Source organism: Carcharodon carcharias, chromosome 8 (genome assembly GCF_017639515.1).
Source record: "Carcharodon carcharias isolate sCarCar2 chromosome 8, sCarCar2.pri, whole genome shotgun sequence".
NCBI lineage: Eukaryota > Metazoa > Chordata > Chondrichthyes > Lamniformes > Lamnidae > Carcharodon > Carcharodon carcharias.
In genome coordinates, this window is record NC_054474.1 from 136888834 (window position 1) to 136902315 (window position 13482).

A 13482-nucleotide genomic window follows, 5' to 3' on the forward strand; every position below is an offset into this window, starting at 1 on the left:
TAGAAACAAGTTGTTTCTTGCAAGAAATTCTTAAATACAAATGTGCAAAGTTGACGGGCAGGAAAGCATCACAGCTGGTCCATCCAACCTGCTTCACATACTTGACTATCATAGATAAACACTTCTGAGTGACAACTCCCTCCCCCATCCCCGAGCACCACCACCCGCCCCCCCACTCCTCCTGGACCATTTTACACTCACCCCCACAGCCATATAATATCCTGAGAGAGTTAAAGAAGAGGAAAAAAACCTTGAGCCAAGGAAGAATTTAAAAAAATACCCTGTAAAATTCCTCTCCAACAGGCAGCCAAAACTAATCCATGAGACTATCAGATTTCAAAAGGATTAACTTTAATTATGGGTATTCTTTTCTCTGGTGATTACTCAAGGGTAAATTTTCTCTTTAGGCAAATTGGATGCTCTCCTACCTGTGGATGAAAAGTGATCAACTGGTTCATTCATTAGACCTGTTGAAATAATAGACTCTTTCTGAGTTCCACCTAACTGTGCTTTCTAAGTGCGATGACATTGTGAATTTGGGAGCTTCTTAATTTATTTGCAGCCAATTTTATATCATTGTGACCAATGTGAACACATGCAAGCTATGTTAAGACATGTTATTTTATACTCGGCCTTATTTTTTTTTAAGTCAAGTTGAATCTTCCTCAGATCCCGATTGGATGTCTCAGTATAATGTGTATCTATGGCGTTTTGCACCATTTCTCAGAAATAGTGATGTCTAAACAATTTATCAACCTGAAGTATTTTTGTGAAAGCATTGAGCACTGATGGAAAATATTGGTAGAAACTGTCTTGGAAAAGCAACTGAACTGAAGAGTGCTAGATATGTGACTGGACTGGAATGGCATCACTGGAGAAGTAGCACAGAAAACAGACAGTGTTCATTAGTTGTTGTTATGGCTGGACTAATCCCAGCCAACATCCATTTTCAAAACTAAACAGTGAAGTTTGAAATATGTACTCTAAGCCAATAAACAACAACTTTGACATCATATCAAAGAATTTATATTGTTTTATTGCACCCTGGAGCTATAATCTTCTACTCAATTTCCAGCAGCCATAAACAGTGATGTATATTTGAGAATATTAATGCCAGCTTTAGTGCTCTGTGCCAGTGCTGCTACTGCCAATGTGATTCCTTTGGTATATTTTAAATGTGTACAAGATAAAGCATGGCTATTGTCAAAGTGCTGACTTTTTTGCAAAATCCTTTTGATAAATGACTGAGTGGAAAATTGAAATTCTTTGTTACTGGCCAATTCAGAGATATTAAGAGCACAAACTGACCTGATGTTTGGAGGTGTCTTCATCTCTTCGCAGGTGAAGCACATAGCCTTGCTGGCAGAACACAGTGCATTGGTCCCCATTGTAGCGTCCAGCCCCAGTGCAGTTCAGCATTGCATTTTTGAGGCTAAGTTCCAGACAGTCGGTGGCTTCACAAGAGTGGTGGACACAACTGAGGGAGGGAGGAAATAAATAATGAAACATTGGATTGTAATAATCAAATGGAAAAAATGTTCTTACTTTTCCTCAATTTTTGTTAAGAAACCTAGAGTAGGTGCCTTGCTGATGGTCTGGCTGGCAAGTATGCTTGCCTAGAAACATAGTGGTTTGATTTCCGCTCCCCACCACCAGTCTGTGTTGAATTTAAGGAGCTTCAGCCTTTTCAAGCCAAAATTTCAGGTGTGACCTTGATAGTCAAGAAGCTTCCAAATAATTTAAATAAAAACATATTTTTTATTATGTTTAAACATAGGATAAAACAAGATATCTGTTACATGCTGTACAGAGATGTGTGTCAAGCATCCAGATTTCAATAATGAGGATAGCAGCTGCCAGTTGACAACAAAAGCAAGGAGCACCGGTATTGATTAGCCATATTAAATCACATACCCCCAACAACCAGCTGAGAATCTCTTTCTATTTGACTCAGTCACTAATTTTTAACAATTTTTGTTGTAGCACAAATGTACACTTTATGTCCAAGGTGCACAGAATGTCTGTTCAAAATCTTGCTGAGCTTCAGTTGGTAAGTAAAGATCATGAGGTACTTTTGTTCACTGTATTTTCAACAACAAAAGCAATTTGGTGGTGAATTGCACGTTTAAAGATCAGTAGTGTGTTATGACATGACAGATGATGCTGCCAGACGAACCAAATCTGTGAGGGAAACTTGATCGCGCTATCATAACGGTTTTGCAATTTGTATTTATTTCAAAATGCATGCACTGAATTCAGAAGTAATAAGTCCACCAAGAAATTTAGAGATTTATTAACAAAAGAAAAGATTTCAAGCACATATATAGGGCTACAAATTACTGCCATAATAACTCCAAAAATTCCTAATTAACCTGATTCCCAGTTATATCCCCTTTAAGGCAATGGTCCAAAAATAAATTTTAGATTTTAAACAGATCCAGCAAATTAACACAATACCTTGGACAGTGGAATTCCAAATGTCTTTCTCCAGCTTCATTTTGGTAGACAGCAAACTAATGTACAAATACTGGAGACTTCATTGAGGCTATTTCACACACTTCTGTTAGATCTCACAATGCCTTCTCCTGACACAGAGCCTCATTCTCCTTTATATACCTTTCTCTCTTAATATGTTAATTCTATTGTTTTATGTGTCTTTGAAACTGTTTCTTCCACACTATAAAAACTTTCATGTTGCTACTATTTATTGTCAATAACCTTTGGGAAAAATAAACACATTCCTTAGCCTTGTTTATCTGACTATTTGTGAACAGACTGAGATCCCTTTGAAATCCAAATCTCCCTTCATCTTTCTAAAAATGCACGTTCCCTTCATACTTTACATGCTAAACCAGCATCCATGGCCAGGATATTGAGGTCAGTGAGTGGGGGATGGGGCCCGCTTGCTGACGTGTAAAATGATGCGGGATGACATTGGGCGGAACTCCTGATGTCACCCCGGGTCATTTCAATTTTCAGGTTGGTGGGGCTGCAGCCGAATCAGCTGTGTGCCCGTCGACCTATCAACGGCCTATTGAGGCCATTTAAAAACTAATTCAAGTAATTAATGGACCTGCCCGTTCAACCTTAAGGTTGGCGGGCAGGCCGGGAGCCCTGGCAGGTTTCAGAGAAAGCATGAAACCTCACCAATGGGTGGGATGAGGTTTCATGAGGGTTTTTAAAAAATTAATAAAAGTTTGAATAAAAGTGATGGACATGTCCCAACTCTTGTGACAGTGTCACATGAGGTGACATGTCAGGGAAATTTTACTTTTGTCCATTGACCATTTTTGAATTTGGTGCCAATCTCCCTGAGGCAGCAATTAGCCTCAGGGAGATGAGTGCACTCTTTTGCACGCGTGGGTGAAAGGGCGCGCTCCAGGCTTAGGGAATTCCCCCCCCCCAAATCCCGCACAGGGATAGCATGGCATTTCCTGGCAGATGTCACATTGGGCTGGCTTTAATTAACCCAGGCATGTAAAATGGTGGCGGGTGCCGATCAGAGGCGCACATGCACACACCCACTCCTCCACTTCCCCCCCCCCGCCGACGGGGGGAAAATTCTTCCCCATGTTTACCTGTTAGCATGTCAAGCACCTAACTTCTTTTGATGAGTCAAAGCTTGCAGTCTACGTGACTTCAAATGTAATTAAATCACACACTGACAGAACCAACTATACTTACCTCTATAAACCTACTTTACAATAAACCAGAAATTTTTTTTTGTAAATTATGATACTTTCATGATAAGTCATAGATCTACACCTGCATTGTTGACTTATTATGAATTAATTTCTGTAAAGTGAACCAATCATTAATCCTTGCTGATGAATTTGATTTGCATCCCCAAAGTAACCCAAATGAATCTAGCCTCCTCAACTAACTTACCGAAATCTCTTCCAGTTATCACCTTATGCGAGCCAGGCTACCTCCTCAGTCACCTTGTTCTAACTTGACCAATTCCTTATAGGCACCTTGCCAAAGTCTGATCAACCTCTTGGTCACCTTACTCAACTTAGACCATCTTATCAAAGTGACCTGTTCAGCTTCTCTCAGTTACTTTATCACGTTCTAATCTCCTCACAACCGTCTCATCCAAATATGGTACTATTAACTTCCAGAAATTAAAAGTGTGTGTGTGTGCGTTCATGCGTTGGGGGTTTCAAATGCGGTGGAGCACAAGTACCTGATGAACACACATTACACAGAATGTGCTTATGGGATGGATTCTAACCATGTAATGTAGTCAGTGGTGTTCAAAGGTAATGCGTGGCCTTGGATCCAATTAACACACAACTGTGTGCTGTACTATACAATGATACTGCAAAAGAACCTCACTGCTCTACCAGGTTGCAAGTTGGGTTTCTTGGTCAAAAATTAATGGTATAATACCAGAATGGAAAGCTGCAGGGTAAATTCCCCGATCCTTCAGTTCTGGTGGGGACCTGTGCTCAGAGGACCTGTGTTGAAGAAACAGGGCTCTATCCAAGCACGGCTCTCCAGTGGGGCGAGGAATTAGTGATTTTGTGTTATGCTTCTAGATGCAGATCGAAATTATCAACAAATATTGGGGTTGATTTTAACTTCATATTGGACAGGAAACAAGTGGCAATGGGTCAGCACAATTTGCCTTTCCATTGTCTCCTTAATTTCTTTACCTCCTGGCAGGAACAGTTAACATCAACTCCATTGTTTGTGGCTTTGAATCACTGCAATATACAAATTTGGCACAAATTACAGTAAGTCTCTCTTGAGAGCAGAACACCAGCTGAATTTTTCTCCCTAACCTGGGGTGCTCAGGTCGATCACTGTGCTCCTGTGTAACTCCAAGAAATCTGGGGATCAAATTTGTGCCCATAAGTAGTCTTTTTTACTAGCTCTGTGAGCCTCCCTTTTTAATTTGTTTCAATTATAAGACTGTAAATATTACATTTTAAAAATCTAAATAACCTCAGTGCACTAATTTAATAGTTCTGGATATTATAACTTTTACTTTACTGTACATTAATATAGTAATTTTTTATGAAAAAAGCTGCTAATAATTATTTCTGATAAGAAATCCCAAAGGATCTTTCCATTTTTCACTCTTAAATCCTTCAAGAGCTGAAAAACTCGCCAAATATTCCAACAGGTTTGCATTCCAACAGGATCTCTGAAACTAATCCCATCAGATCCCAAAGGGTTTTGCAATCAATTGCCTTATGAGTTCTTCTCGTTAATGGTCTTCTATTTTCTTCACTTTTTGTTTATTTTCATTTTAACTTTTCTAACCGTGGCATGTGTAAAATGGATGTTTATTTAACAATCCTCTGGGCTTCATTGAGCTTTTTCTACATTTGACCTAGTCACCAATCCTGAACAGTTTTATTGTGCGCTCTGTGTCCCATACGTGTAGAATTTTTATTTGTTCCAAATTTCTGAAGCAAATGGATATTCACCAAATCTACCAAGCTACCTGATCTGTGAGAAGGATCTGCTAGAAAGCTGGAGGATGGAAGAATACAGCCAGAGCGGCCGAAAAAAAAGTGTCTGCTCCCTCTGGTGTTTTGCTATTATTTCCTGCCAACATAAATATTGTGCTGTGAATTAATGTGTTGAGATTTCAGAATTTTGGTCAATTGTACTGGGTAATGCAATAGGACACGCCACCAGTGACTTTGAATAAACTGTATGGAACAACTGAAGAGAATTACCACAACAGCTGGTCTTCTGCACACTGTTCAGCTTATAAGAACAATTGCCTGGCCATTCGCTCTCTTGTCAGGGCAGCTTTGGTGATTTTTCAATTTGCACAGTCATTTTTATCTCTTTCATAATTTTAATTGCTCCTTCAATTTCTTTTGGAAAAGATAGTGCTTTATATGTTTTTGTGCTGATCGACAGAATTGGTATCCAATAAGTTGTGCTTTCTTATTCCCAATAGATTTTCAAAATATCAAACTTGCATCATGAAAGCTGAAAGAATATGACTCAAAAAATTGTCATTTGGCCAATCGGCCCAGTCATTATAAGGACTAGATCCTGCACAGTCTTATCCTGGATTGTTAGATGCAACCATGTAACCTCCTGAGGGAAAGTTTTGTGTGAAAACTTTTTACTTGACAGAGGTAATTAAGAAAAGTTATTTATCCATTCTTCCATCTGTATTATTCACCCCTGAGCTGCTCCCCAGCACAGAAAATCCCTTCATACCCCTCTATGAGCAGAGGGGCTTCTGTGTATCATGGTAGATTTCATCATATACCTATCCCTATAACCTCCAATCTTATTCCTAGTTTCCTGAATCTCCTCTTATTAAAGCAAAACACTTATTTTCTCCATAATATTTTGGGAAAGTTCAGCTTGAACTAGATGATGGCCGAGGTCATAGTTTGGGGTGCCTTTGTATTTGCAAAGAAAAGTGAAGGTGAGGTAAATAGGGGCATAGAGATTAAGCAATATTCAGCTGCCCCTTTAATGAAGAACTGATTGTAAGAGAAGGGAAGACTGAGAGAGACTAAGATGTTCCACAGATTTGAGACCTGAGGGAGAAATAAATTGAGATGAAAGAAGGTGCAGAGTCTTTATTTCAACACCCAGGGATGAAGGAGAAAGGGAATGTATATGATGTGAGCTTAGGAGGCACAAAAGAGAAAAATTAAGAGAAGCATTGACCATAATTGATTACCAACCATGATGAGCAGAACCCTTCTGAACACTAGGGGCAGGATTTTCCCAGAGGGCCTCAGGACTCTGCTGTTTAGCTCAAATGGGGAACAGAAGCTTGCACAGTGTGGGGAGCAGTCACTCACCTGTGATTTCTGCAGAAGTGACCAGAGGGCAGACTCACCATTCAATTAAGGGCATGGGTGGGCTCTCGAAGCTGGAGAACCATAGGAGGTCTGCCAGCACTGGAGAAGTAACAGGTTGCCATTGTAGATAAATGAAGGAGGGAATGTCCCAATATGAAGGCGCTTGTCTCCAACTCTTATCATTTAAAAAAAAATGGCCTCAACAGCCAGGCCAGGAGGGAATCCATCCACAGGGTGGCCTGCAGCTGTCACTGAAGCGAGGCAAGCAAGGAAGCTTCTAAGCCTGGCTGGAGAACTGCACTGTGCCTGTCTGCCTCCCTGCCCACCCCTATCAGGGGCTAAAAACCCTCTCCATGGGTTCTATTGTGGAACTAAACTGGCGGTGCTAGCTGTGGCTCAGTTACTATCACTGTCACCTCGTGAGTCAGAAGATTGTGGGTTCAAGTCCCATTCCAGGATTTCAGCACAAAAATCATGGCTGACAATCTATTGCAGCAGTGCTGCTCTGACAGGGGCGCTGTGTTTTGGATGAGATATTAAACTGGGTCCCTGTTTGCTCTCTCAGGGAGACATAAAAGATCCCATGGCACTATTTCAAAGAAGGTCTGGGGAGTTATCCCCAGTGTCCTGGTCAACATTTATTGCTCAAGCAACATCACAAAAGAACAGGTTATCTGGTCATTATTACATTGCTGTTTGTGGGAGCTTGCTGTGCCAAATTGGCTGCCATGTTTTTTGCATTACAAGAGCGACTACACTTCAGAAGTATTTACTTGTCTACAAAGTGCTTTGGGACATGCGGTAGTCATGAAAAGCACTACATAAGTGCAAGCATTTTTTTATTGGCTGTTTTAAATAATGTTATTCAATTATTAGTCATGAAATGTTGGCAACAAGAAAAGCCACAAACATCTCGAGATCCTTTTTTTCTTATAAGTGTTGCCTTTCATAACATTGTTGGAATACACAAAACAAATGATACAATAGGTTTGTATAATACATGTCAACAAAATCCTCCAAGTTAGTAAATGCAGAAGACTGGACATTGCCGCTCCCAGAAATGCTACACACAGCACAAAATTATACAGACATGCAGCCAAGCAAGCACCCACAACCAGATATGACTCTTCTGACAAAGAGTGGTTCATAAATAATAGGTATGAACCACAAACTAAACAAAATGAGTGGTAAATAATTTGACTTAACAAGGCACACTGCTCCAGAAAGGTTCGACTGGAAGCATTAAACCAGAACGAAAGTAAGTGAACTTCTCTCTAGCTTACTGAATAAGAACACTGTTGGTGGGTGTCAAATCTCACAGCCCAGAAGATCCTCGATTCAATCATCAGCCTGGGACCAATTTACAACATAAAGATGCTGTTCTGATTATATTGAATACCCTGGAAGGGTGATGAATGTTAAAAATTGCAACAGAGAGGTGATTATTTTATCTTGGCACAGCAACATGAAGGCCCTTTAATTCTGAAAAAAAATAGTACATGCTGAGAGCACAAGGTCTTTAAAAACATTACAAACATAAAATACAAAGAAAGAAAATTTTCAATCCAGTATATGGACGGGAAAAATTATAGGTCAGTCGAATTCCCATTTGTTCTAGAAGCAGCCGTTGTTATCAACCTACTTGTTAAAAATTCTGGGCAGGATTTTGCCCTCGGATGGCGTGCGGGTCCCACTGGCTCGGCGGTGGGCAGGCAGCCGAACTCCGCCGCTGAAATGGGGCCGGCCGCCATTTTGAGTGGATGGGCCAATTAAGGCCCGCCCAGCGGCCTTCCGGACAGGAAGCGCTATGTGCTTCCTGTGTGGGGGGTGGAGGGATTCTCCATCTGTCAAAGTGCACTCTTTCGCGCATGCATGCAAAAGAGCGCATTGCTCTGTGAGGCAAAGTCAGGAAGTTTACTGACAGGTAAGGAAAGTCAAAAAATAGAGAAATATTAAAATTATTAACATGTCCCCCTTATGTGACAACGTCACATGAGATGGGACATGTTAATAAGAAACACAAAATTTATTACATTTTTAAAAAACGGACATGAAACTTCATCCCACCAGCGGATGAAGTTTCAAGAATAATCTGGAGCCCGCTGGGGCCCCTGGCCTGCCCGCCAGCCTTAAAGCTTGGACGGGCAGGTTTTTATTTATCTTAATGAGCCTGTCAATGGCCTCAATTGGCCATTGACAGGTCGGCCTACGGACAACTGATTTCGCTGTCTTCCCACCTTCCTGAAGATTTAAATGAACTGCGATGACGTCGGGGGTTCCTCCTGACGTTATCCCACATCATTTTCCCCTCGGCGAGCAGGCCCCACCCCCAAATTGCCGAGGGGAAAATCCTGGCCAGTATCTTTTCCTTTCATGAAGGTCCTGACTGACACTAAAGTGTTGTACCTGACCCAATTACCCATTTCTGATATATGAGCGAAGACCTTTAGTACTGAAGTTATTTGGTACTGGGAGACCTCATAGATAAGCCCAAAACTCATGTATCCACAAGGCCCTGGATAATGACAAATGTAATCCTGCCATGTCAGAGCTCACCTTACACAAGGAATTGTCTTGTTGGAGTGAACGGTCAATTGCGATCTGGGAAATGTCTTTAGTGTTGGAAAATTGCTCATCTCCAAATCCTAATTTTGTTTAGTTTTATTGTTATTAATAAAGCAAATTAGTAGGTGTCATAAATCAATTTACAGATCTGGGTATGATTGAAAAATAGGAGCATATCCCAAAGTCAAATACCGAGAATCTTTTTGGTGTGTATATTGTGTTTGCTCAACATCACCAATGGACTGTTTTTCTGCATTCTGTTGCTCCACATGTTTAAAATGTCTTTGAATTATTGGAACATTTAAGTGAATGTATTGGCCCTTTCTCCATTGGTGATATAACAATTTTTATCTTCCTCCATGCTACAACATCAATAGACCATAAAAATCTAAATATCCATTTTAGTGCACTGTAAACATTGAAATGACAGACATGGTACCCTGAATTCATATAAAATTTGAGATGTCCAAGTTGAATTGACCTTAACTACAATGCCCTTCCCGGGAGACATGTGGAGCATTCCAAAAGGATGCAGACTATAGTAAAATTCTGACACCCATTCCATGGTTTTCATCTTATATGCTGCCTCCCTGGCATTTGTCATTTTTTTTAGAATATTTGCATTGCTTCTGAGCTTTCAAAAACAATTTTTCTCTCTATTAACACTGGGCTCCTCTTGTGTTTACTCTACTTAGCTGCAAAAAAGGGTACAATTACTTCAGTTGTATCAGTAAAGCCTGGGCCAACACATTCAAAGCAAGCTCCAATATAATGCCAACATGTGAGCCAACTGGGGGTATAACAAAATTGCCAGGTTCCCGGTCTCACTTTGCCAAATACATTCACATAAGGTGCAAGTAAAACTGCAATGATATTTTCTGCTTTCTAACGTGTGGCAATGAATACATTTTTACAGTTGCTTTGTGCAATTTGAACACATTAAGGAAGGATTCCTTTGAATAGTATCTTTGGCAAAATTGTTATTAAATTCAAAAAACACACTTAGGATTTTGCTAGGAACAGTGTTTTGAGAAAACCATTTACAATATCTTCAGCAACCCACAGGAAGCTAGCCAGACAGGTAACTCTGCCACAGCACAGTGTCCATACTGCTTTTCTTCCCCTGCCCACCTCCCACGGTCACTCAACTTAAAAGTCAGAGGATACCAGAACGGAGAGGTTATACCTGTTAAGAAACAATGAACAGAGGCTTTTTTGTCTAGAAAAGAGGTTGGGGGGTAACCTGATAGAGGCCATCGAGATTATGAAGTGGGTTGATAGGAGAGACATAGGGTGGAATTTAATGCCTAGCGTGAGGTACATTTGGAGGCAGGGTGGCATTTAATCAGGTAGGAGAGTGCCGGGTGGAGACCCCCACTGCTTTCTTGCCTCTGTCTGATTAAGTATGGGGTTGGAAGGCTCGTATATGGCTTTTCCACACTGCCACCAATAGAGGCCCTTATGTGGGCAATTAGTGTCCAGTTAAGGGCTTCATTCTACCATTGCTTGTCTTCACTCAGCAGGGAGGTGGGGCAGTTGCCACGTGGGAAGCCCGCCCTGTCAGAATTGCCTGTGGGCTCCCAGTGGGGGCACCTCATTCAATGTCTGTCAAGAGTGAGTGAAAGCACTCGAGTGAAAGCCACGCCTCCCCCATTGTTCTGATGACGCCTCATCCTACGCTCACTCCCCTGTGGCTTGGGTCGCATGGTGATTCTAGGCTTCTCCGGGTGCATTGCTGGCAGCTGTCACTGTTTCTGCTGGCATTGCTTGCAATGGACAGCTGATGACCTCCGATTTGCCCAGCAGCTCTCTGGGGCCAGGGTTACCATCGCCCGGGGCCCTTGATCTTGGAGGAGGCCTGCCTCTGGCCACCTAAGTGCCTGTTCAGCACCAAATACAACAGGCCTTCCACCAAGGGCTGTGGACTCTTGTCAGTTTTCCAGCCAGCAGGCAAGATCCCCATCACATGCATTAAATATCATACACATTTTTTTTTTCATCTGTGGGGTAGTACAAAGCTTAGGCTCAATAAATATAAGAGAAAATATAAGGTGAGAATGTGGAACTCACACCCATAAGGAGTAGATGAGGTGAATAGCAAAAATGCATTCAAAAGTAAGTTAGATAGACACATGAGGAAGAAAGGATCAGGTTTAATGACCAGGCTAAATGAAAAAAAGATGGGAGAAGCCTCATATGGAGCAATTGGGCTGAATGACCTGTTTCCATGCTGAATACCCTATGCAGTTCCATGTAAAAAAAAAATTCTCCTCAGTTTTTTCTTCTGTCCTCCGTCATGCTGTCACAATTTCAAAGGTGGTAACGGTCCTCCAATACTTTTATCCAAGTGGTCATCATCTACCATGAATATTGGCACACCATTCACTGGCACCACACCACTCTCCAAGCCACTTCCCAGCAGGGATAGCAAGTGGGGATGGAGAACCCCCTGGCTGACTGGTACAGAGACAGGGAAGTCAATTCATGCACTCCTTGCCGTCACCTCAGGAGAGCCCTAGGATAGATCATATTCGGATCTTCTCAGGTCTGCATGGCTGACTTCCATACCGTGTAATTAAGCCGTCAGTCCAGATTATTTCTACTTCCCATGTTGAATACACTGTGACTGAAACCGAGAGAGGAAAAATGAAAATTCCTGCAGTGTTGCAGAATAGCTGAAGAGATGCAATATGACGCAAAATGCATCTGCCGGCATTTGGTTGTAAACAATGTTATTTCTGAGGCTTTAACCCGCAGCACCGGACCTTTCTGTCTCTGCACTGCAAATCACAATCACACATCATTGCAGCAATATTCGAATTCATTTATCCAGTCACCCTAGACTACAATCACATAAGTACTGCCAAATAGGAAGTTCCTTGGCTAAGGTATCTGGCAATGTTTGGCAGGCCCAACTTGTTTTTCCTAAATATTCAAATAGTTTTGTAACATTAAGCGCGAGGAATAACTACTTTTCGTGAAACAAGCAGCTGATTAAAGCCAAAAATTAAAATTAAAAAGCAAACATCACTGCTTCTGGACTTTGTTTCTTTGCAGATTGGTAGAAATATTGCTGGTGTGGTAGCTAACTGCGATCTATGGTGTTACACTGAGATGTATTTACGTCACCCATGTCTGTCCTATGTTAGCTTATATCAGCGCTTTGCATGTTACACTTGGCTCAGCTCATTAGGATATGGATTCTTGCCGGGATTCTTGCTCCTAATCATCATCCAGTGACCCCTGCTGGAAAAAGTGGATGTGTGGACAGCCTTAATTTTGTCTCTTGTTGCCTACCATAGTCAAATAGCCTGCCAATGCTCACTGTCTAAGCTCAGACTTAAAGGATGTAATGATGGACCCTTTGGGATTGTACATTAATCACTGTATTTAAGAATGAAGGAAAATATTCTCCGTTGTCCTACTTAAGTTTTTTTTTATCCTCTTGCTTCCTTTTATGCTGTATCGACTGCAGGCACCACTTCTCAGTAGAGTGAGGAGGGAATTTTAACAGGGAAAAAAAGACTCACTCCCAAGCCACTGCCTAGTCAGATGTTAAGCTAGGCCTCAAGGAGGAGCTCTAAAGCACTTTACCTAATGTCCAATATAACAAGTGCCTGCCCAATTCTCAGTATAATACCCAATGGCGCTACTGAGGATACTGCCTTCCCAGGCACGGATTGGCATGACTAAAACCCACCACCTGCCACTCAATGACACAATGCTTAGTTCCGCACTATTAGCAAAGAGGAAAACTAGTATTTATTGCTGAGTTGCCAAAGCAGGCAGGATATTGTTTTCAAATTTTGTTCTGTGCAACTAAAGAGACAAACACCACCCTTGTTTTGTTGGACCAACCACAATAGGTGGCTGACAATTAAGTAATTTTGTACAGTTAGTGGTATGGCTATGCACATACTTCGAAATAATTGTACGTAACTTATTTTCACACATGCCATTTGTTCAAATTGCTGCTAATGTGTTTTGACGTGAAGCATGAACATATCACTGTCGAAATCCAGATCTAATTGTGTCACTGGGACCAGGTGGATATGTGGACATTGCCACATCAGAGGTGTTTCCAATGTGGTGAAATCCTGCCAGATACTTTACCCTATTTATGGTA

The 13482-nt window shown here is 41.4% G+C and overlaps 1 protein-coding gene across 1 annotated transcript in view; it reads right to left on the reverse strand.

Moving 5' to 3' along the window:
• pappaa (pregnancy-associated plasma protein A, pappalysin 1a) overlaps positions 1-13482 on the reverse strand; it is a 310054-nt gene that overhangs the window by 139100 nt on the left and 157472 nt on the right. Inside the window, exon 14 of the mRNA XM_041194444.1 lies at positions 1309-1477. Coding sequence (XP_041050378.1) covers positions 1309-1477 — 169 coding nt within the window. The remainder of the gene's footprint in view (positions 1-1308; positions 1478-13482) is intronic.